This window comes from Odontesthes bonariensis, chromosome 11 (assembly GCF_027942865.1).
Source record: "Odontesthes bonariensis isolate fOdoBon6 chromosome 11, fOdoBon6.hap1, whole genome shotgun sequence".
Taxonomy (NCBI): domain Eukaryota; kingdom Metazoa; phylum Chordata; class Actinopteri; order Atheriniformes; family Atherinopsidae; genus Odontesthes; species Odontesthes bonariensis.
The window spans coordinates 6,416,527-6,437,480 of NC_134516.1; the positions used below are offsets into that span (position 1 = coordinate 6,416,527).

Here is a 20,954-nt window from a genome sequence, read left to right on the forward strand (position 1 = left end):
CGTGTTGTACGCTTCCTGAGTTTAACGCTGGACACCAGTCTTTAGTCTCACCTGCATCACCTGGTGCAGAACTCCCATGATGGCGTGTGTGGCGGCGGTGAAATCTGGTTTTGGTGCCGACTCGTCAGACTCAGATCCGGGGCAACGCTGGAGGACATCCAGTAAAGCTTTACCACTTTCACTGACCTGCACACGCATGAGAAGAAGGACAGAGCAGCGTTCAGACAGTCACAAGCTGGGGGTAAGTGTGGCAGACATGAAGGGGTCAGAGTGGCAGACATGAAGGGGTCAGAGTGGCAGACATGAAGGGGTCAGAGTGGCAGACACGAAGGGGTCACAGTGGCAGACATGAAGGGGTCAGTGTGGCAGATATGAAGGGGTCAGCGTGGCAGACATGAAGGGGTCAGAGTGGCAGACATGAAGGGGTCAGAGTAGCAGACATGAAGGGGTCAGAGTGGCAGACATGAAGGGGTCACAGTGGCAGACATGAAGGGGTCAGTGTGGCAGACATGAAGGGGTCAGAGTGGCAGACATGAAGGGGTCAGAGTGGCAGACACGAAGGGGTCAGAGTGGCAGACATGAAGGGGTCAGTGTGGCAGACATGAAGGGGTCAGAGTGGCAGACATGAAGGGGTCAGAGTGGCAGACATGAAGGGGTCAGTGTGGCAGACATGAAGGGGTCAGAGTGGCAGACATGAAGGGGTCAGAGTGGCAGATATGAAGGGGTCAGAGTGTCAGACACGAAGGGGTCAGAGTGGCAGACATGAAGGGGTCAGAGTGGCAGACATGAAGGGGTCAGTGTGGCAGACATGAAGGGGTCAGTGTGGCAGACATGAAGGGGTCAGAGTGGCAGATATGAAGGGGTCAGAGTGGCAGACATGAAGGGGTCAGAGTGGCAGACATGAGGGGGTCAGAGTGGGAGACATGAAGGGGTCACAGTGGCAGACATGAAGGGGTCAGAGTGGAAGACATGAAGGGGTCAGAGTGGCAGACATGAAGGGGTCAGAGTGGCAGACATGAAGGGGTCAGAGTGGCAGACATGAAGGGGTCAGAGTGCAAGACATGAAGGGGTCAGTGTGGCAGACATGAAGGGTTCAGTGTGGCAGACATGAAGGGGTCAGTGTGGCAGACATGAAGGGTTCAGTGTGGCAGACATGAAGGGTTCAGTGTGGCAGACATGAAGGGTTCAGTGTGGCAGACATGAAGGGGTCAGAGTGGCAGATATGAAGGGGTCAGAGTGGCAGACATGAAGGGGTCAGAGTGGCAGACATGAAGGGGTCACAGTGGCAGACATGAAGGGGTCAGAGTGGCAGACATGAAGGGGTCAGAGTGGCAGACATGAAGGGGTCACAGTGGCAGACATGAAGGGGTAAGTGTGGCAGATATGAAGGGGTCAGAGTGGCAGACATGAAGGGGTCACAGTGGCAGACATGAAGGGGTAAGTGTGGCAGATATGAAGGGGTCACAGTGGCAGACATGAAGGGGTCAGAGTGGCAGACATGAAGGGGTCACAGTGGCAGACATGAAGGGGTAAGTGTGGCAGATATGAAGGGGTCAGAGTGGAAGACATGAAGGGATCAGAGTGGCAGACATGAAGGGGTCACAGTGGCAGACATGAAGGGGTAAGTGTGGCAGATATGAAGGGGTCAGAGTGGCAGACATGAAGGGGTCAGAGTGGCAGACATGAGGGGGTCAGAGTGGGAGATATGAAGGGGTCAGAGTGGCAGACATGAAGGGGTCAGTGTGGCAGACATGAAGGGGTCAGTGTGGCAGACATGAAGGGGTAAGTGTGGCAGACATGAAGGGGTCAGTGTGGCAGACATGAAGGGTTCAGTGTGGCAGACATGAAGGGGTCAGAGTGGAAGACATGAAGGGGTCAGAGTGGCAGACATGAAGGGGTCAGAGTGGGAGACATGAAGGGGTCACAGTGGCAGACATGAAGGGGTCAGAGTGGCAGACATGAAGGGGTCAGAGTGGAAGACATGAAGGGGTCAGAGTGGCAGACATGAAGGGGTCAGAGTGGCAGACATGAAGGGGTCAGTGTGGCAGACATGAAGGGTTCAGTGTGGCAGACATGAAGGGGTCAGAGTGGCAGACATGAAGGGGTCAGAGTGGCAGACATGAAGGGGTCAGAGTGGCAGATATGAAGGGGTCAGAGTGGCAGACATGAAGGGGTCAGAGTGGCAGACATGAAGGGGTCAGAATGGTAGACATGAAGGGGTCAGAGTGGCAGATATGAAGGGGTCAGTGTGGCAGATATGAAGGGGTCAGAGTGACAGACATGAAGGGGTCAGAGTGGCAGACATGAAGGGGTCAGAGTGGCAGACATGAAGGGGTCAGAGTGGCAGACATGAAGGGGTCAGAGTGGCAGACATGAAGGGGTCACAGTGGAAGACATGAAGGGGTCAGAGCTGGTCCGTCAGGTACCTGTGTGTAGTTGGCAGAGATCTCCTCGTTGAGCTCCTGGTGTTTCTTGATCGCCGCTTCCAGCTCCGCTGTTGCAGACGGCAGCGGTCCCTCAGAGCACACCTGGACCCATCCCTCCACCCGGAGCAGGAACTGGGCCGACAGAAAGTTTTATGTTTTATCATGTTTTAGGTTCATGTCTTGGTTTTTGAGTTCATGTTTTGCCATTGTGTTTCCCCTCACTTCCCATGCCAGGTCATTAGTTCACTATTTAGTTTCCATGCTCCCCTTTCAGTTTGTGATTTCTTTCCCCGATGTCACCATTCCCTTCAAGCCACGCCACGACTTAAGCTAAGTGCTTTTTCTATATCATGTCAAGTCTTTTGTTTTGTTTTGTCACAGTTATGTTCATGTATTTATCCCACAGTTTAGGATTGATATCCGGCTCAGCCGCGCTTTTTGTTTTGTCTTAAAGTTGTAAATAAACCAAGTTTGCCTTATCACCTCTGGTGTCCGCATCCGTGTCCTGCCCCACCAATACCTGACACATCCGCGTCCTGCCCCACCGATACCTGACACATCCGCGTCCTGCCCCACCAATACCTGACACAGCCGCGTCCTGCCCCACCGATACCTGACACATCCGCGTCCTGCCCCACCGATACCTGACACATCCGCGTCCTGCCCCACCGATACCTGACACAGCCGCGTCCTGCCCCACAGATACCTGACACAGCCGCGTCCTGCCCCACCGATACCTGACACATCCGCGTCCTGCCCCACCGATACCTGACACATCCGCGTCCTGCCCCACCGATACCTGACACAGCCGCGTCCTGCCCCACCGATACCTGACACATCCGCGTCCTGCCCCAACGATACCTGACACATCCGCGTCCTGCCCCACCGATACCTGACACAGCCGCGTCCTGCCCCACCGATACCTGACACAGCCGCGTCCTGCCCCACCGATACCTGACACATCCGCGTCCTGCCCCACCGATACCTGACACAGCCGCGTCCTGCCCCACCTATACCTGACACATCCGCGTCCTGCCCCACCGATACCTGACACAGCCGCGTCCTGCCCAACCGATACCTGACACAGCCGCGTCCTGCCCCACCGATACCTGACACAGCCGCGTCCTGCCCCACCGATACCTGACACAGCCGCGTCCTGCCCCACCGATACCTGACACAGCCGCGTCCTGCCCCACCGATACCTGACACAGCCGCGTCGGTATTTTACTGTGAAGTTGTGTTCATCACCTGTTCTGCCCCTTGGTGGAAGCCCGTTGCCATGGCAAGCGTGTTGCTGCGCTCCTCCAGCGCTGTCGTCAGGGACTTCCAGTCTTCCTGTAACCTTGACGACACCATGGCGATCCGCTCCGCTCCATAGTGACCGGCCTCTGCGAGTCTTGCAGCCACGGTAACCACACTGTCTACGTTCACACTGCCGTTCTGCACACACACACACACGCACACACACACACACACACACACAGTTTGGCTCTGGACACTGAAACAGTTGAACACCACAGACCCCCACAGAACCCAGATGCACGGACTCACCATGCAGTTGGAGGTGAAGTGCTGGTGTTGGGTCTGCAGGTCCACAGCATGCTGGTGGGTCTGACCCACTTCTGCCAGACTCTGCATGAACAGCTCTTTGCTGTGAGCGATCCACTCTGACATCTGAGACGGAAACACACAAACTCAGACACCAGCTGTCTGCGTCCACCTGAGACCATGTAAACGGGATGTTTTCCTGCTCTCAGGCTGGGCTACATGCAGTCGTACGGCTCACCTTGGTGGCGTCCTGCTCGAACAGGTGCAGCTGCAGCGCCTGGTCCAGGTGCAGCTTCCTGTCGCCCCAGCTCTGCAGCAGGTGGGCGCGGGCCGCCTGCAGCCGCTCCAGCAGGGAGGAAACCTTCGGCGCCACGCTTTGGAAGTCCGTCCCGCCGGACAGCCAGGTGCCCCCACCGCCCCCGCCTTCATTAGACGGGTCGCCGTGGGCGGGGCCCAGGCGCATGCGCTGCAGCAGGCTCTTCCCTTCCCGGTCGAGGGCGTCAACGGGGGCTGTGGCGATGGTGTTCCGGAGACGACTGTGCTCCTCCAGAAGCCTGGGGGGGGAAACCTCGGGGTGAGTTCACAGATCTGCACTGGACAAGTCTTAACCCCCACGCACACTCCCTGGTTCTGGTCCTGGATCTGGTGGAGGTTTCTTCCTGTTAAAAGGGAGTTTTTCTTCCCACCCAGGATCAAAGAGAGGTTTTTAATGCAATCTGTTGGTTTCCTCAGCTGTTCTCTTTATCGGCTCTGTATGAACTGGATTAATTTGGAATCGGATTAGTTTGTTATTGGTTATATCTAGGGCGAGTTAACTTGTTATTATCGCGTTAACTTGTTAATTATTTAACACTGATAAATATATATATTTTTTATTTATTTATTATTTTTTAGGGCTTTTGTGCCTTTAATGGATAGGAAAGTTCAGAGAGACAGGAAGCAGGGGGCAGAGAGAGGGGGAACAACACGCAGCACAGGGCTGTCTGATGCGGGACTCGAACCGGGGCCAGCTGCAGCGAGGACTATAGCCTCTGTACATGGGGCGCCTGCTCAACCCACTACAACCACCCCTGTTTTATTATGTAAAACTCACAGGCTTTTATTATTGTAAAAGTCTGTTGCTCACAGGCTTTTATTTTGTAAAAGTCTGTTGCTGTCTGCTGTGGAACAGGAAAAGAAAGTAATCGGCGGATCCACCAAACATGGAGAAGGGTACGGAACTTTTACTCGGCCATTTTCATGTTAAAGTTCTTCCAGACGGCGGAGTCGACAGAACCAAAGTCATCTGTAAACACTGCCAAGTTGAATTGTCTTCTCAGCGTAGTAGTTCCAGTCTAAAATATCACTTAAAGGGACACTATGTAATTTCTTCCCCCATCTAGTGGTGCAATTTTATTTTGCAAAGTTGAATGAATTTGCTCTCTAGCGCCTCACGTTTTCAAATGTGCGCTGCAACTTCTTGAACTACGGCAAGCGGAATGTGTCAAGATTCAAGAAGCTATAGCTTCAGACTCAAGGTCCATACAAACAAAAAGAAATCAAGACACACAGTACAAAGGATTACATAACACACATACAACAACACTATGAATACAGATGTCAGATAACATAACATCTCCTTTGGTGTGCAAGCAATGCAATTAGTCATATTCCGGGAGTTATCGGAAGTGACGTCGACGCGGCGTTAGCATTAGCCTGCGTTAGCAATAGGAGCATTAGCAGCGGTAAATAAACTCCCGGTAAACGTACAAACTTTCTAATGCCTCGTTTTGTGAGTTAAGAGCCTATGTGTACTACGGCAGAAGTTTGGTAACAATCAGTGCATTATTAGTGGGATCATTTACGAGATAAAATCTATTTAGCATTTTTTTTTTTTTTAAACTTTATTAGTAAATCAACAAAATAACAGTTTACAAATGTGAGCATAACGCCAAAAAGAAGATATCCAGGGGGAGCATAGGAATAATAATAAAAAGAAGAAGATGATGCACTTACAAAAAGAAAGCTAATGAACACAAAGACATATGTGCCAAGGAATAAAATCTATTTAGCATTAGCGGCTGTAAGCCATTTGGCGGAAATGACGTCACAATGACATCATTTCTGCTTGTAGGCCTGGTGGGGAAATCGCGATTCGAAGTGCTTTATGTCCCTCTCGGCACTTCGTCATTTTTCATAGACCGGAAGGACATGGCAGCCTCCATAGAGCTTACCTGCTCTATGTAGATACAGACAAGTTATTCTTCACTCAGGAGGATAAGTGAGATTTTTGACAGAGATCATTTTACACCAATGAGGACTAACTTATGAATGAATATGTTGATTTGAGCTAATAAATGACTTAATTTATTACATAGTGTCCCTTTAAAGGCAAAACACACAACTGATAGCAGCAAGTCATTCAAGGAAACAGACAGTGGAGCGAGGCTTCTACATAAAAACTACAGAAAGATGCTGATGTTAAAAGTGTGTTTGCACAACAAATGTTATGGCACTTTCATTCATATGGCAGCACATTTAAAATAAAACTAAATGCTAAAAGCTATACACTACTTTTGAATTCATTTTTGGATTTTGCGTACAAATGCGATTAATCGTGATTAATCAGGGAAATCATGTGATTAATTAGATTAAACATTTGAATCGTTGCCCAGCCCTAGTTATATCACAATGAATTGGCTTAAATTGGATCGTATATCTGAAGTGCCTTGAGTTGACATTTTTTGTGTTTAGGCGCTTTATAAATAAAACTGAACTGAAATACAAAATGAATCCAAATACTAACTTGCGGGCCTCCTCCATGTCCTGGGGCTCGGCGATGCGGTTCAGCCCGGCCTCCAGCTGCTCCAGCTGAGCCAGCAGTTGCGTGGCGGCCCCTGAGAACTCCTCCAGACCCAGCCGCAGCTCGGTCCACTCCACGTGGTCGTACTCCAACGAGCCGCCGAGGTCAGAGGTCAGCTGGGAGGGGTCTACGAGCCGGGACAGACCCTCCACCGACACCAGGCTGGTCTGGGGACAGACACATGTTACCGACTCGCTCCCAGAACGCACAGAACCGAGCAGGTTGTGTTGAATGTTCCCGGCGGTACCTCGAAGCTGAGCTTGGCGCTGCCCAGGTTGGTCTTGTGTTTCTGCCAGAAGGTGTCGGGTTTGATGAGCAGCGCGATGTGGATGTTGGAGGAGAACGACTCCTGCAGCGTCCGCAGCACCGGCTTCACACTGTCCCACTTACTGCCGCGCATGTCCACCACCACAGTGAAGCCACGAGCGCGCACGTCCTCACTGGCACACATGCAGGCAGATAAACATCTTTAGGTCACTTTTCTTTGTTTTTCTCAGACAAAGCAATAACTATTTATAACATCTGTATAAGCTAAAGCATCTCATGTGTGGAGTGGAGACAGACACTTAAAGGAGAAATTCTCTTTGTATATTTGAGATAATCCTCAGACTCCATTTGGAGGGTGAGGGCTGAGGCTCTACCTGGGTATGGTGGACAGGTAGGTCACCAGTCGGCTGAGATCCTCCTGTTTTATTCGATCATGATTAGTTCTGGCAGGAAAGGTCAGGATCGGCCCACCTCGCTTGTCCCGTCCACCTGGAGAACACATAGAAGGGTTACCTACCGTTACCTTAGGTTACCTAAGCTGTTTCAGAGGGGACTGGACGGGGTTAAAACCTGCAGTGGGGTTTAACGGGGGACCAGACGGGGTTAAAACCTGCAGTGGGGTTTAACTGAGGACCGGATGGGGTTAAAACCTGCAGCGGGGTTTAACTGAGGACCGGACGGGGTTAAAACCTGCAGTGGGGTTTAACTGAGGACCGGACGGGGTTAAAACCTGCAGTGGGGTTTAACGGGGGACCGGACGGGGTTTGGGTGTCTTACCTGACACGAAGGCCACTTTCTCTCTGAGGACTGTCAGGACATCAACCGCCCGGACAGACTCTGCTTTACCAGAACCTGAAAGACAGATGGATCATCTTTAGCTGTGGGGGTGTGTTCAGGCCAGGCAGATATCTGCTGAAGCATGATTACAGTCCTAAAGCGCAGCTACAGTCCTGAAGCACAGCTACAGTTCTGAAGCGCGGCTACAGTCCTGAAGCGCGGCTACAGTTCTGAAGCGCGGCTACAGTCCTGAAGTACAGCTACAGTTCTGAAGCACAGCTACAGTTCTGAAGCACAGCTACAGTCCTGAAGCACAGCTACAGTCCTGAAGCGCGGCTACAGTTCTGAAGCACAGCTACAGTCCTGAAGTACAGCTACAGTTCTGAAGCGCGGCTACAGTCCTGAAGCATGATTACAGTTCTGAAGCACAGCTACAGTCCTGAAGTACAGCTACAGTTCTGAAGCGCGGCTACAGTCCTGAAGCACAGCTACAGTTCTGAAACGCGGCTACAGTTCTGAAGCACAACTACAGTCCTGAAGTACGGCTACAGTTCTGAAGCGCGGCTACAGTCCTGAAGCGCGGCTACAGTTCTGAAACGCGGCTACAGTTCTGAAGCACAACTACAGTTCTGAAGCACAGCTACAGTCCTGAAGTACGGCTACAGTTCTGAAGCGCGGCTACAGTCCTGAAGCGCGGCTACAGTTCTGAAACGCGGCTACAGTTCTGAAGCACAACTACAGTCCTGAAGCACGGCTACAGTCCTGAAGCGCGGCTACAGTTCTGAAACGCGGCTACAGTTCTGAAGCACAGCTACAGTCCTGAAGCACGGCTACAGTCCTGAAGCGCGGCTACAGTCCTGAAGCGCGGCTACAGTTCTGAAGCGCGGCTACAGTCCTGAAGCACAGCTACAGTCCTGAAGCACAGCTACAGTTCTGAAGCACAGCTACAGTTCTGAAGCGCGGCTACAGTTCTGAAACGCGGCTACAGTTCTGAAGCACAGCTACAGTCCTGAAGCACAGCTACAGTTCTGAAGCACAGCTACAGTTCTGAAGCGCGGCTACAGTTCTGAAGCGCGGCTACAGTTCTGAAGCGCGGCTACAGTTCTGAAACGCGGCTACAGTTCTGAAGCACAGCTACAGTTCTGAAGCGCGGCTACAGTTCTGAAACGCGGCTACAGTTCTGAAGCACAGCTACAGTCCAGAAGCGCGGCTACAGTTCTGAAGCACGGCTACAGTCCTGAAGCGCGGCTACAGTCCAGAAGCGCGGCTACAGTCCTGAAATGCGGCTACAGTCCAGAAGCGCGGCTACAGTCCAGAAGTGCGGCTACAGTCCAGAAGCGCGGCTACAGTCCTGAAGCACGGCTACAGTCCTGAAGCACAGCTACAGTTCTGAAGTGTGGCTACAGTTCTGAAGCGCGGCTACAGTCCAGAAGCGCGGCTACAGTCTTGAAGCGCGGCTACAGTCCTGAAGCGCGGCTACAGTCCTGAAACGCGGCTACAGTCCAGAAGCGCGGCTACAGTCCAGAAGCGCGGCTACAGTCCAGAAGCGCGGCTACAGTCCTGAAACGCGGCTACAGTCCAGAAGCGCGGCTACAGTCCTGAAGCACGGCTACAGTCCTGAAGCGCGGCTACAGTCCTGAAGCGCGGCTACAGTTCTGAAGCGTGGCTACAGTCCAGAAGCGCGGCTACAGTCCAGAAGCACAGCTCCCTGCACTTACTCTCAGTTATACTTCTAAAAATTAGTTCAATGACTCCAAACAAGAAGTGCTCTTACTCAGGTGAGGCAGCCACAGATATGATGATATATTATTGTGATGCTTATAGACAGGTTATTACATATCCCATTAACTAAATCGGAATAGCTTAATGAAGTTTCCTGCCTGCCTAATTTCACTTTAACAGCCAGGGATTTAAATTCAGAGCACAACAAAACCAGTCAGAAAGTTAGAAAAGTACTTAAAATAGCTAAAAGTCAGGTAAACGGGGGACAGTGGCATTCGTCATTTAAAAATGATCTACAGTTTTAAGCTTCTGCTTAACCAAAAATGATCCTGATCCACACCTAAATTTATTGGATTTTTGTGTAATCCTGACAACAGAAGGACAAATAAGCCTAAACCAAAGCAACCACAGCCCTGAGTTGGATTAAGCAGGCGTATAAAAATGGACGGCTGGATATTTCTTGGTGCATGCATGTGTTTCCTTTCAGCATGAGAGCTGCGCAGTCTTTTAAACATGAGGAAAAACCCTGATGCACATTTTCTATTGAGCAACATTTCAGAAGTTTGCTTTAAACTCCCTTGACAGCTGAATGGAAACGTAGCTTGCACAGCCTATATGCTCATCGATAGGAACCAAAGTGGAAAGCTGTCACATGAAATGATCGATTCATCGTTTCAGCTCAAGAGATTTCAGTTCGGTCCAAAGTGGCAGAAAACACCAACAGGCTGGTGTTACTCATTAGTTTCCATTCATACAGAGTTTATTGGGTTAAAAAATTAAGCAAACGACACAAAAACCATCAGTTCATCCGTCACAATAAGCCAATCGGGTTGAGAGAGGAGCTGACAGACGTTTTAATCAATAAGCTGAAGCCTTTCAGCTCAGGGAGGGACTGTGTGCACTTTATGTGTATCTGTATGAGGACCAATGGGAATCATAAACCTCGGGGGGGGACGTAGTTGCTGGACAGACCTTCAAATGTCCATTGGCTTAACTCTCAAGTTAGAATAAGGTCAAGGACTGTGATGGTTTCGAGGCAAGGGAGGGAATGTGCAATGTGCACCAGGATCCCCACAACGATAGATGTACAAAGATAGATGTGTGTGCTGCAGAGAGACCTCCCATATGTGTCAGATCATCCTGCACAGCGGGGGGGAAACTAATCCAACACGTACACACTCTGAGGGTATTAAACGTCTCACATTAGCAACCCCCCGAGAGAAAAACCCACAAACAAGAAGCAGAACAAGTGAAACATTTATCCAGCCGGAGCTGCCTCTTCACCAGTCCGACTGACGGTTCATACCCAGACTAACGGAAACCCTAAGAATCCAAAAGGAAGGGATGCCTGACCTTGAGATATTGTGGTATGAGCTGTGAGTGTTCATTAAAACTGACCATGATGAAAGGAACTGATGAATAAAATGGATCAGAAAGATTTAGCTTTGAGCAACAAATGTAGATCTGGAGCTATCTGAGACTATTGGAATCCATTGTGACATCTTTAAAGTATTTAAAGCCCAGCAAACAGTCTACAACCCTCAAAATATACTAATTATGACCATATATGACAAAGAAAAGCGCTGAAAATCAGCTTCTTTGTAATTCTGCTTCAAATCAAATCAATTTATATAGCACATTTCATGTACAAACAGTTCAAAGTGCTTCACATAAAATAAAAGCATTGCAGCGGGGAGTGGAAGAAGCATTAAAAATACATAAAAGAACATAAAGAGAAACTAATAAAATCATTTAAATAAATTTAAAAATAAGCAACAGTCAAGATAAGTTCAAAGATATCGTGCAGATTTCATGCATAGACACATGAGAAAAGAAATGTTTTTAACCTGGATTTAAAAATGCCTCCATTTGGTGAAAGTTTAGTTTAAACTTGAAAAATGAACTGAAGCCAACGTGTGACTAAATCAATCCAGCGTATCAATATTTAGGCAGAAAGCAAGAATGAGGATGCTCAGTTGGTAGAAAGTATTCAGGCGTCAGTGGAGCTGCAACAACTTCAGCTGATGGACAGAAAATCAATCAGCTTCCATTCTGATAATCCAAGATTTTACTGTCCAAGCATCTCAAACAGAAGAACTGGCTGCTTTCTCTCATGTTCACTTGTCTGTATATTAAACTTTTACTTTTTCCCCCCAAACAGCTGATGGATCCACAGATTAATCCCTGATGGCCAGCTCCAGCTGTTCATTAAATGATTGAAATACCTGCAGGTTTGTACCTGAAGAAGTAGAATTCTGTTTACACCACTGAGCAGAGACGAGTCGCCTAATGTCACATCTCTGCATAAAACTCTGAGAGCAGGCGGTTCCTCATCCCTGCTGATGGCTGAGTTAAACTCCATGCTCCTGCCTCACATTATCTGCGCTTTGCTGCGTGAATCAGCACGAGAAAACATGATGAATGCATGTTTCCTGTTGTCAGTGGGAGGACCCGGTGTCTGAGAGCAGAAGCCAACAGTCTGCAGATGCTAATGAGTTAGCGGTGGGTGTTTGTGACCTCTGAGCGTGTAAACATGGCTGAAGCCGGCGCGCTCACAGTCCAGACGGACGGGAAACTGATTGATCTCTGATTAACAGTCAGTCAAAGAAGCAGAGAGCCGGAGAAGGGTTTTCCGCTCACTTATACCAACAGAACCCTCTCACTGTGAGTCAGTGTAAAGCCCAAAATAGCAGCTGCACGGAGCAGATGAAAAGCCTTCAGAGAAAGTTGCTGTCAGCCTGTCAGGACTCATCAAGCTGATTATGCAACAAAAACTAATGAATACATCCCCCCACCATGTCCTCTGAGTCCCTGAAATGTCAGCCTGTGGGATAGAAAGACATCCCAGTCCGACTCATCCTGCGTCTGCGAGGCCAGCAAACGAGCAGAGCGCCGGGACTCTGTTTGGAGGCGACCTCAGACACATCTCTGGCATTTCTCCGCTGCACTTTAATGTTAATTATGGGCGGACATCTTCACCAGCGCTGATTGTTTGAGTCAGCGGCAGAGGAAAATAGATCCAGTTTTCAAAGCATTCAAAGGGACTTTCAGTTAGACTTTGATAGATTTGACAGGATAAGGAAGCAGGGGAATAATAAAAATATAACTGCATGTTAACAGCAGCTTTCTTCACTTTAAAAGCCAACAGACTGATTTATAGCAAATTACCCTAAGCCCCTTCACTGTAAAGGTCCTTCAGCTTCTTCCTACAGTGGAATGCCACAAGGGTCATAATTTGGCTTCTTCACCCGTCAACAAAAATTCCATCATGGCGTCTTTTTGATGTTACAAGTGCCAGCAGGTATTTAAGAAGGTCTACCAGCCATTATATAAGCGCCACCTAGAATAAGAATGAGGAAACAACAAGAGCAGACCTCACTTATCAGGCTTTGCAGTTAGTTTGTAGCCGACGCCAACGCGTGAGATGTTTAGGTTACAAGATCTAAGGTGTGAAAGATCCAGGGGAGGAGAGAGATGATGCTGTAAGCGTTAAGTACTCAGTGGGGTCACATGGCCCTGAAAGGATCGGATTATTGGCTACAATAAGAATGAGCTGAGCAAGGGTAATTCTCCTTGGATATATGGCGGTGAATGAATGGGATCAGAGGCACAAAGCGTGTCATACCCCGGTATGATAGGTGGTGCTGTACCCATTCCAGCTGTTGCTAATAGAGCCACTTCCTGTTGACCTCTTCACCACCAACAACAACAACAAACTCAGGCATTGGAGAAAGATGGAGAACGCAGAGCCAGATGAAGCTACGTCCCTCTACATTTGGTCTGTGATGAGCTGCTTGTTGCACAAACTCGATGCCCAATGGAGCATTCTCCATCGCGTTGTTTCTTTCTTTCTGACGGCGACAACAACAGGAATATCGTCTCCTTTGACGTCCGGGTCACGACCCCGGGAAAACATCTGGAGCATGCGCAGAACACAAAGTCTGATTCACCACGAGCTTCAGCGTCTACAAGCAGGTTTAGAGTGACTTTCAACCCAGTTATCTCGAGGTCTGAATCCTATCCGATCCAATTCTTAGTCAGATTAAGGTGTCTACATGCACTTAATAACTCAGTCTGATTGTAATTTAGCCAATATTCCGATCCGGTCCCATTCTTAGTCAGACTAAGGTGTCTACATGCACTTAATAACTCAGTCTGATTGTAATTTAGCCAATAATCCGATCCGGTCCCATTCTTAGTCAGATTAAGGTGTCTACATGCACTTAATAACTCAGTCTGATTGTAATTTAGCCAATAATCCGATTCGGTCCCATTCTTAATCAGACTAAGGTGTCTACATGAATTTAGTAACTCAGTCTTATTGTAATTTAGCCAATAATCCGATCCGGTCCCATTCTTAGTCAGACTAAGGTGTCTACATGCACTTAATAACTCAGTCTGATTGTAATTTAGCCAATAATCCGATCCGGTCCCATTCTTAGTCAGATTAAGGTGTCTACATGCACTTAATAACTCAGTCTGATTGTAATTTAGCCAATAATCCGATCCGGTCCCATTCTTAATCAGACTAAGGTGTCTACATGAATTTAGTAACTCAGTCTTATTGTAATTTAGCCAATAATCCGATCCGGTCCCATTCTTAGTCAGACTAAGGTGTCTACATGCACTTAATAACTCAGTCTGATTGTAATTTAGCCAATAATCCGATCCGGTCCCATTCTTAGTCAGATTAAGGTGTCTACATGCACTTAATAACTCAGTCTGATTGTAATTTAGCCAATAATCCGATCCGGTCCCATTCTTAGTCAGATTAAGGTGTCTACATTCACTTAATAACTCAGTCTGATTGTAATTTAGCCAATAATCCGATCCGGTCCCATTCTTAGTCAGATTAAGGTGTCTACATGCACTTAATATCTCAGTCTTATTGTAATTTAGCTAATAATCCGATCCTTTCAGTGCCTGTAACCCCACTGTGATACCTAAAGGAAAAACCAGCATGAACAGAAGAGGTAGTCTCATCATTCCTTGAATCTTTTGATCAAAACATTCTGGTCAAGCAGGAAAACAGGCGGGTGGATCGTCACATGTGACCTCAACAACCCTTTAAATGTGGAAGCAGTTTAGCAGGCAGAAACTCCCCCAACAGTCAGTAAGAGCTGAAGATGTAACCACGCTGCAGTCTTACATTTTAAATGAATCTCAATCGTATGTCCAAACCAACAAAACTCAATGAATCTAAGTGCTGATAACAGATTTTTCTCCAGGCTGCACACAAACTGCGAAGCCAAAATTAGTAAGGCCACACGCCATTAATACCGTTACACTTGTATAGCACCAGGTGGCGCTCATTTGACGCCTGGTGGCATTTGAATGGCTCTTTAAATAAAACGGACAGAAAGGAGGATGAGTCGTGGCTCATTTGGCAGACGATACACGTGTGGTCCACTGTGTCCGGCTGGTGAATGAGCGCTCCTTCAGAGTATTTTGGTTCCTTCGGTCACATGTTTGTGGTCTGGTCTTGATCATGTCTTGTCAGATCTTAAGCACTAATGTTGGACAGAAGAACCCGTCTGGGTCAGTCGTAGAATTTTAACCACTCAGCACGATATGCAGAGCTGCTCTTTCAGAATGGGCTTTACATTTTTTCTGCTTCCATCAGCTGAATCATTGTCAGCTTGTCAAGTCAGATCGTAGTGAAGCCTCCTCTGAGAGCTACATGTTCTGTTCTGAGAGCTACATGTTCTGTTCTGAGAGCTACATGTTCTGAGAGCTACATGTTCTGAGAGCTACATGTTCTGTGAGCTACATGTTCTGAGAGCTACATGTTCTATGAGCTACATGTTCTGTGAGCTACATGTTCTATGAGCTACATGTTCTGTTCTGAGAGCTACATGTTCTGAGAGCTACATGTTCTGTGAGCTACATGTTCTGAGAGCTACATGTTCTGAGAGCTACATGTTCTGTGAGCTACATGTTCTATGAGCTACATGTTCTGAGAGCTACATGTTCTGTTCTGAGAGCTACATGTTCTGTTCTGAGAGCTACATGTTCTGAGAGCTACATGTTCTGTGAGCTACATGTTCTGTGAGCTACATGTTCTATGAGCTACATGTTCTGTGAGCTACATGTTCTGTTCTGAGAGCTACATGTTCTGTTCTGTGAGCTACATGTTCTGTGAGTTACATGTTCTGAGAGCTACTTGTTCTATGAGCTACATGTTCTGAGAGCTACATGTTCTATGAGCTACATGTTCTTTGAGCTACATGTTCTGAGAGCTACATGTTCTATGAGCTACATGTTCTGTGAGCTACATGTTCTGTGAGTTACATGTTCTGTGAGCTACATGTTCTATGAGCTACATGTTCTGAGAGCTACATGTTCTATGAGCTACATGTTCTATGAGCTACATATTCTGAGAGCTACATATTCTGTTCTGAGAGCTACATGTTCTGTTCTGTGAGCTACATGTTCTGTGAGCTACATGTTCTATGAGCTACATGTTCTGAGAGCTACATGTTCTATGAGCTACATGTTCTATGAGCTACATGTTCTGAGAGCTACATGTTCTATGAGCTACATGTTCTGAGAGCTACATGTTCTGAGAGCTACATGTTCTGTTCTGTGAGCTACATGTTCTGAGAGCTACATGTTCTATGAGCTACATGTTCTATGAGCTACATGTTCTGAGAGCTACATGTTCTATGAGCTACATGTTCTATGAGCTACATGTTCTGAGAGCTACATGTTCTATGAGCTACATGTTCTGAGAGCTACATGTTCTGTGAGCTACATGTTCTGTGAGTTACATGTTCTGTGAGCTACATGTTTTGTGAGCTACATGTTCTGTGAGCTACATGTTCTCAGAGCTACATGTTCTGTGAGCTACATGTTCTGTGAGCTACATGTTCTGTGAGCTACATGTTCTGAGAGCTACATGTTCTCAGAGCTACATGTTCTGTGAGCTACATGTTCTGAGAGCTACATGTTCTGTGAGCTACATGTTCTGTGGGCTACATGTTCTGAGAGCTACATGTTCTATGAGCTACATGTTCTTTGAGCTACATGTTCTGAGAGCTACATGTTCTATGAGCTACATGTTCTGTGAGCTACATGTTCTGTGAGTTACATGTTCTGTGAGCTACATGTTCTATGAGCTACATGTTCTGAGAGCTACATGTTCTATGAGCTACATGTTCTATGAGCTACATATTCTGAGAGCTACATATTCTGTTCTGAGAGCTACATGTTCTGTTCTGTGAGCTACATGTTCTGTGAGCTACATGTTCTATGAGCTACATGTTCTGAGAGCTACATGTTCTATGAGCTACATGTTCTATGAGCTACATGTTCTGAGAGCTACATGTTCTATGAGCTACATGTTCTGAGAGCTACATGTTCTGAGAGCTACATGTTCTGTTCTGTGAGCTACATGTTCTGAGAGCTACATGTTCTATGAGCTACATGTTCTATGAGCTACATGTTCTGAGAGCTACATGTTCTATGAGCTACATGTTCTATGAGCTACATGTTCTGAGAGCTACATGTTCTATGAGCTACATGTTCTGAGAGCTACATGTTCTGTGAGCTACATGTTCTGTGAGTTACATGTTCTGTGAGCTACATGTTTTGTGAGCTACATGTTCTGTGAGCTACATGTTCTCAGAGCTACATGTTCTGTGAGCTACATGTTCTGTGAGCTACATGTTCTGTGAGCTACATGTTCTGTGAGCTACATGTTCTGAGAGCTACATGTTCTCAGAGCTACATGTTCTGTGAGCTACATGTTCTGAGAGCTACATGTTCTGAGAGCTACATGTTCTGAGAGCTACATGTTCTGAGAGCTACATGTTCTGTGAGCTACATGTTCTGTTCTGTGAGCTACATGTTCTGTGAGCTACATGTTCTGTGAGCTACATGTTCTGTGAGCCACATGTTCTGTGAGCCACATGTTCTGTTCTGTGAGCTACATGTTCTGTGAGCTACATGTTCTGTGAGCCACATGTTCTGTGAGCTACATGTTCTGTGAGCTACATGTTCTGTGAGCCACATGTTCTGTTCTGTGAGCTACATGTTCTGTGATCTACATGTTCTGTGAGCTACATGTTCTGTGAGCTACATGTTCTGTGAGCTACATGTTCTGTGAGCCACATGTTCTGTTCTGTGAGCTACATGTTCTGTGAGCTACATGTTCTGTGAGCCACATGTTCTGTTCTGTGAGCCACATGTTCTGTTCTGTGAGCTACATGTTCTGTGATCTACATGTTCTGTGAGCTACATGTTCTGTGAGCTACATGTTCTGTGAGTTACATGTTCTATGAGCTACATGTTCTATGAGCTACATGTTCTGTGAGCTACATGTTCTGTGGGCTACATGTTCTGTGGGCTACATGTTCTGTGGGCTACATGTGGGCTACATGTTCTGTGGGCTACATGTTCTGTGGGCTACATGTGGGCTACATGTTCTGTGAGCTACATGTTCTGTGGGCTACATGTTCTGTGCCTCACAGCACATAAAACCAGAGGAACGCGTTTTCTAAAGTCTTTGAGTGTTTCATGATCTCAGATTGTTTCCTGGTCTGGTTGGTCTGCGTTATTTCATCATATTTTACAGTCGTACACGCAGAAATGTTCGACCGCTGATCGGTTGACTTAATCATATAAACAGGGACAAACTTAATAATTATCACCTTTTTTTCACGAATTGAGCTACAATTAATACTAAAAATAACAAATTTCTGACATTTAAAACCAAAATAACTAATAAACATAGAGAAAATGATCAACAGATTGATAAAATTTAAAATGATTGTTAGCCACTGTTTTACTTTGATTATTTCTGTTACAGTTTCATCTGCTTTCAAATTCATTTAATTTCTTTACGTCAGATTTTTTAGGTGCTTTTGCTTTCCTTCAGTGATTTTACCTTTACATTCATGTCCAGTTTCATTAAGTTTGACTGAAAAAATACTCATAGAAGTGTATTTAGATAATAATCAGAAGGGAAACGTTCCCCTTCTTTTACAAATAAAATATTCATCTTAATCAATCGATCGATAATGAGCTGATTTTTCAGAAAAATAGAAGATATCAGAACAATAAAGGGAGAATTACAGTTTTCTTACTTTCACTTGTATTTTCAATTTTCAATTAACATAAAATCAACAATGATAACTGATTCATTCACTCAACGATTTCTCATATTCTCAGTTTTCGGGGGCTTTTAACTTTACATTTATTGGATTGTTTATAAACAGGTAAAGCCTTGGTGGGGGGGCCCACTTTGATCCAAAATTACAATTTGATAATCCCACCTGGAGTCTGTCCACCGGCAGTGGTTTGAGTTTAGGGCCCTGGGGGGACTGGAGCCCCAGGAGGACTGGGGGCCCGGGGGGGGGGCTGCCTCCACCACCACAGAGTGAGTGTGTTACAGCCATATTAATACACATCACATTACATCACACACACGTTCAATAAACCAGCAGGCCTTCCCACAATCCTCCTTGGTTGAACCCTCCGCCCCCAGCACGCGCACACACGCGCGCCTCAGTGCGCTGGACTCAGTCCTGCTGACACACACACACACACACACACACACTGATAGTATGTAGCATATAGAGCTCAATGGGCGGATGTTGGGCATCATGGCGACAGCAGCTCCCATCACACACACACGCACGCACGCGCACGCGCGCTCACACACCCGTACCTGCCGTCGCCAGGCCATCCGGGCCCGCTTCTCCTCCTCCATCCACCGGATTCATCCTCCCTCCTCCACCTCGCGCAGCTCCGCCGCCTCCCTCCTCCTCCTCCTCCGCCTCCTCGCGCTCTCTCCTCCGTTATGTGCCGTCGGTCTCCTCGCGCCTCCTCCCTTCCTACCCGTCCATCCCTGCAGCTTCACATCAGATCGGGTCGGTCCAGCAGACTCCCGGTGCACCGTCGGATGGGTTCCCCTGTTTCCGGAGCCGAGCAGGCCGTCAGTGCTGCATCCTCCTGGGCTCAGCCTCGACCGTCTGTCCTCCTCTTCTTCTTCTTCTTCTTCCTGCTGCTCCTGCTCCTCCGCTGCTGCTGCTGCTGCTGCTGCTGTTCTTACGTTACCGTGATCCCGCGCGGCATCGCATCACGTCACCGTTACTGCTGCCGTTACCGTTCCCGTTACTGGCCGCCGGTAGCGTTACCGTGGGGCTCGCTCAGTCCGGGTATCTCTGCTGCTGCCGGTCCGGCCAGCGCACGGTCCGCTGCTCGGTGTGTGTTTCAGCACGCAGGCGCACCGGAGACAGAGGGGCGCTGTGCACGAGGGCTGCAGCAGCTGCTGCACCGAGACACTCACACACACACGAGCCCCCTCCCACCGTTACTACAACGTTACTGGTGCTGCCGGTACCGTTACTATCAACATCACGAGTCTGACGTGATCAGCTGTAGCCTTTCTTATATTATATTATATTATTTTAAATTATATTATATCATATTATTTTAAATTATAGTATATTATATTATATCATTGTATATGATATATTATATCATATCATATTATACTATATTATATTGTATTATATTATATTATAATATTATATTTATTATATTATTCAATGATCAAATTAAATTGAGAAAAATTGGAACCAAATTAATGAAAAAATAAATCAATAACTGGATAAATTAGATGATATTCACTCTGCATATTTCCTGCAGAGGTGCAGTCCAATTCATTTTCATCTAAGCAAAGACGTTCATTTAAAAGGAAGAAAATTCATTATCTGTATCTGTCTCACCTTTACCACAAAAACACTGAACTGGGACAACAAATGACAACGAAATAAAATGTTTTGTTTCAAACTGAAGCAGTGAAACAGTAGTGAAAGCATGTAGAGCTGAATGAATGAATGAATGAAGCTGCTGCTAATCTATGCTGTCTGAACTGAAGCTGCAGCGCCACCCAGAGGACAGAGACCGCAGCTCCAGCCTGCAGACAAGAAAGGCTTCAACAGGAGTTTGGATTCTTTTATTTATCTATTTATTTTTTCATAGTTCAATTTAGTCAAATTTGTATAAAAAAATTGACATTTGTTGTATTCAAAAAATATTTTTGAAGACATTCAAATTAATTTGAATCTATACTATTATTAGAAAGTTTTTAGCCATGACTTTGTATATATTTCCAGGTAAACGGGAAATATGTGATATATGTAGACAAGCTTTCTGTCCTTTCTTTAAGGAGTCTTCAGGAATAGTTCTCCAGGCTTCTTGAAGGACATCCCAAAGCTCTTCTTTGGATGTGTGCTGCCTTTTGTTGCGTTCTCTGCCAACATGATCCCACACTGCTTCAGTAATGTTGAGCTCCGGGCTCTGGGGAGGATTCATCCCTCCATCAGACCTGCTGCCACTGATTTTCAGCCCACTTCTTGTGTCCT

At 47.0% G+C, this 20,954-nt stretch overlaps 1 protein-coding gene across 1 annotated transcript in view; it reads right to left on the reverse strand.

Moving 5' to 3' along the window:
• The window catches only part of LOC142391527 (kalirin-like), a 69,394-nt gene extending 50,072 nt beyond the window's left edge, over nt 1–19,322 (reverse strand). Inside the window, exons 1-10 of the mRNA XM_075477360.1 lie at nt 19,253–19,322; nt 7,861–7,935; nt 7,458–7,572; nt 7,064–7,256; nt 6,760–6,983; nt 4,213–4,528; nt 3,978–4,100; nt 3,675–3,866; nt 2,427–2,558; nt 52–186 (exon numbers count right to left, since the gene is read on the reverse strand). Coding sequence (XP_075333475.1) covers nt 52–186; nt 2,427–2,558; nt 3,675–3,866; nt 3,978–4,100; nt 4,213–4,528; nt 6,760–6,983; nt 7,064–7,256; nt 7,458–7,572; nt 7,861–7,935; nt 19,253–19,307 — 1,560 coding nt within the window. The 5' untranslated portion in view covers nt 19,308–19,322. The remainder of the gene's footprint in view (nt 1–51; nt 187–2,426; nt 2,559–3,674; nt 3,867–3,977; nt 4,101–4,212; nt 4,529–6,759; nt 6,984–7,063; nt 7,257–7,457; nt 7,573–7,860; nt 7,936–19,252) is intronic.
• Nucleotides 19,323–20,954: the final 1,632 nt, after the last annotated feature.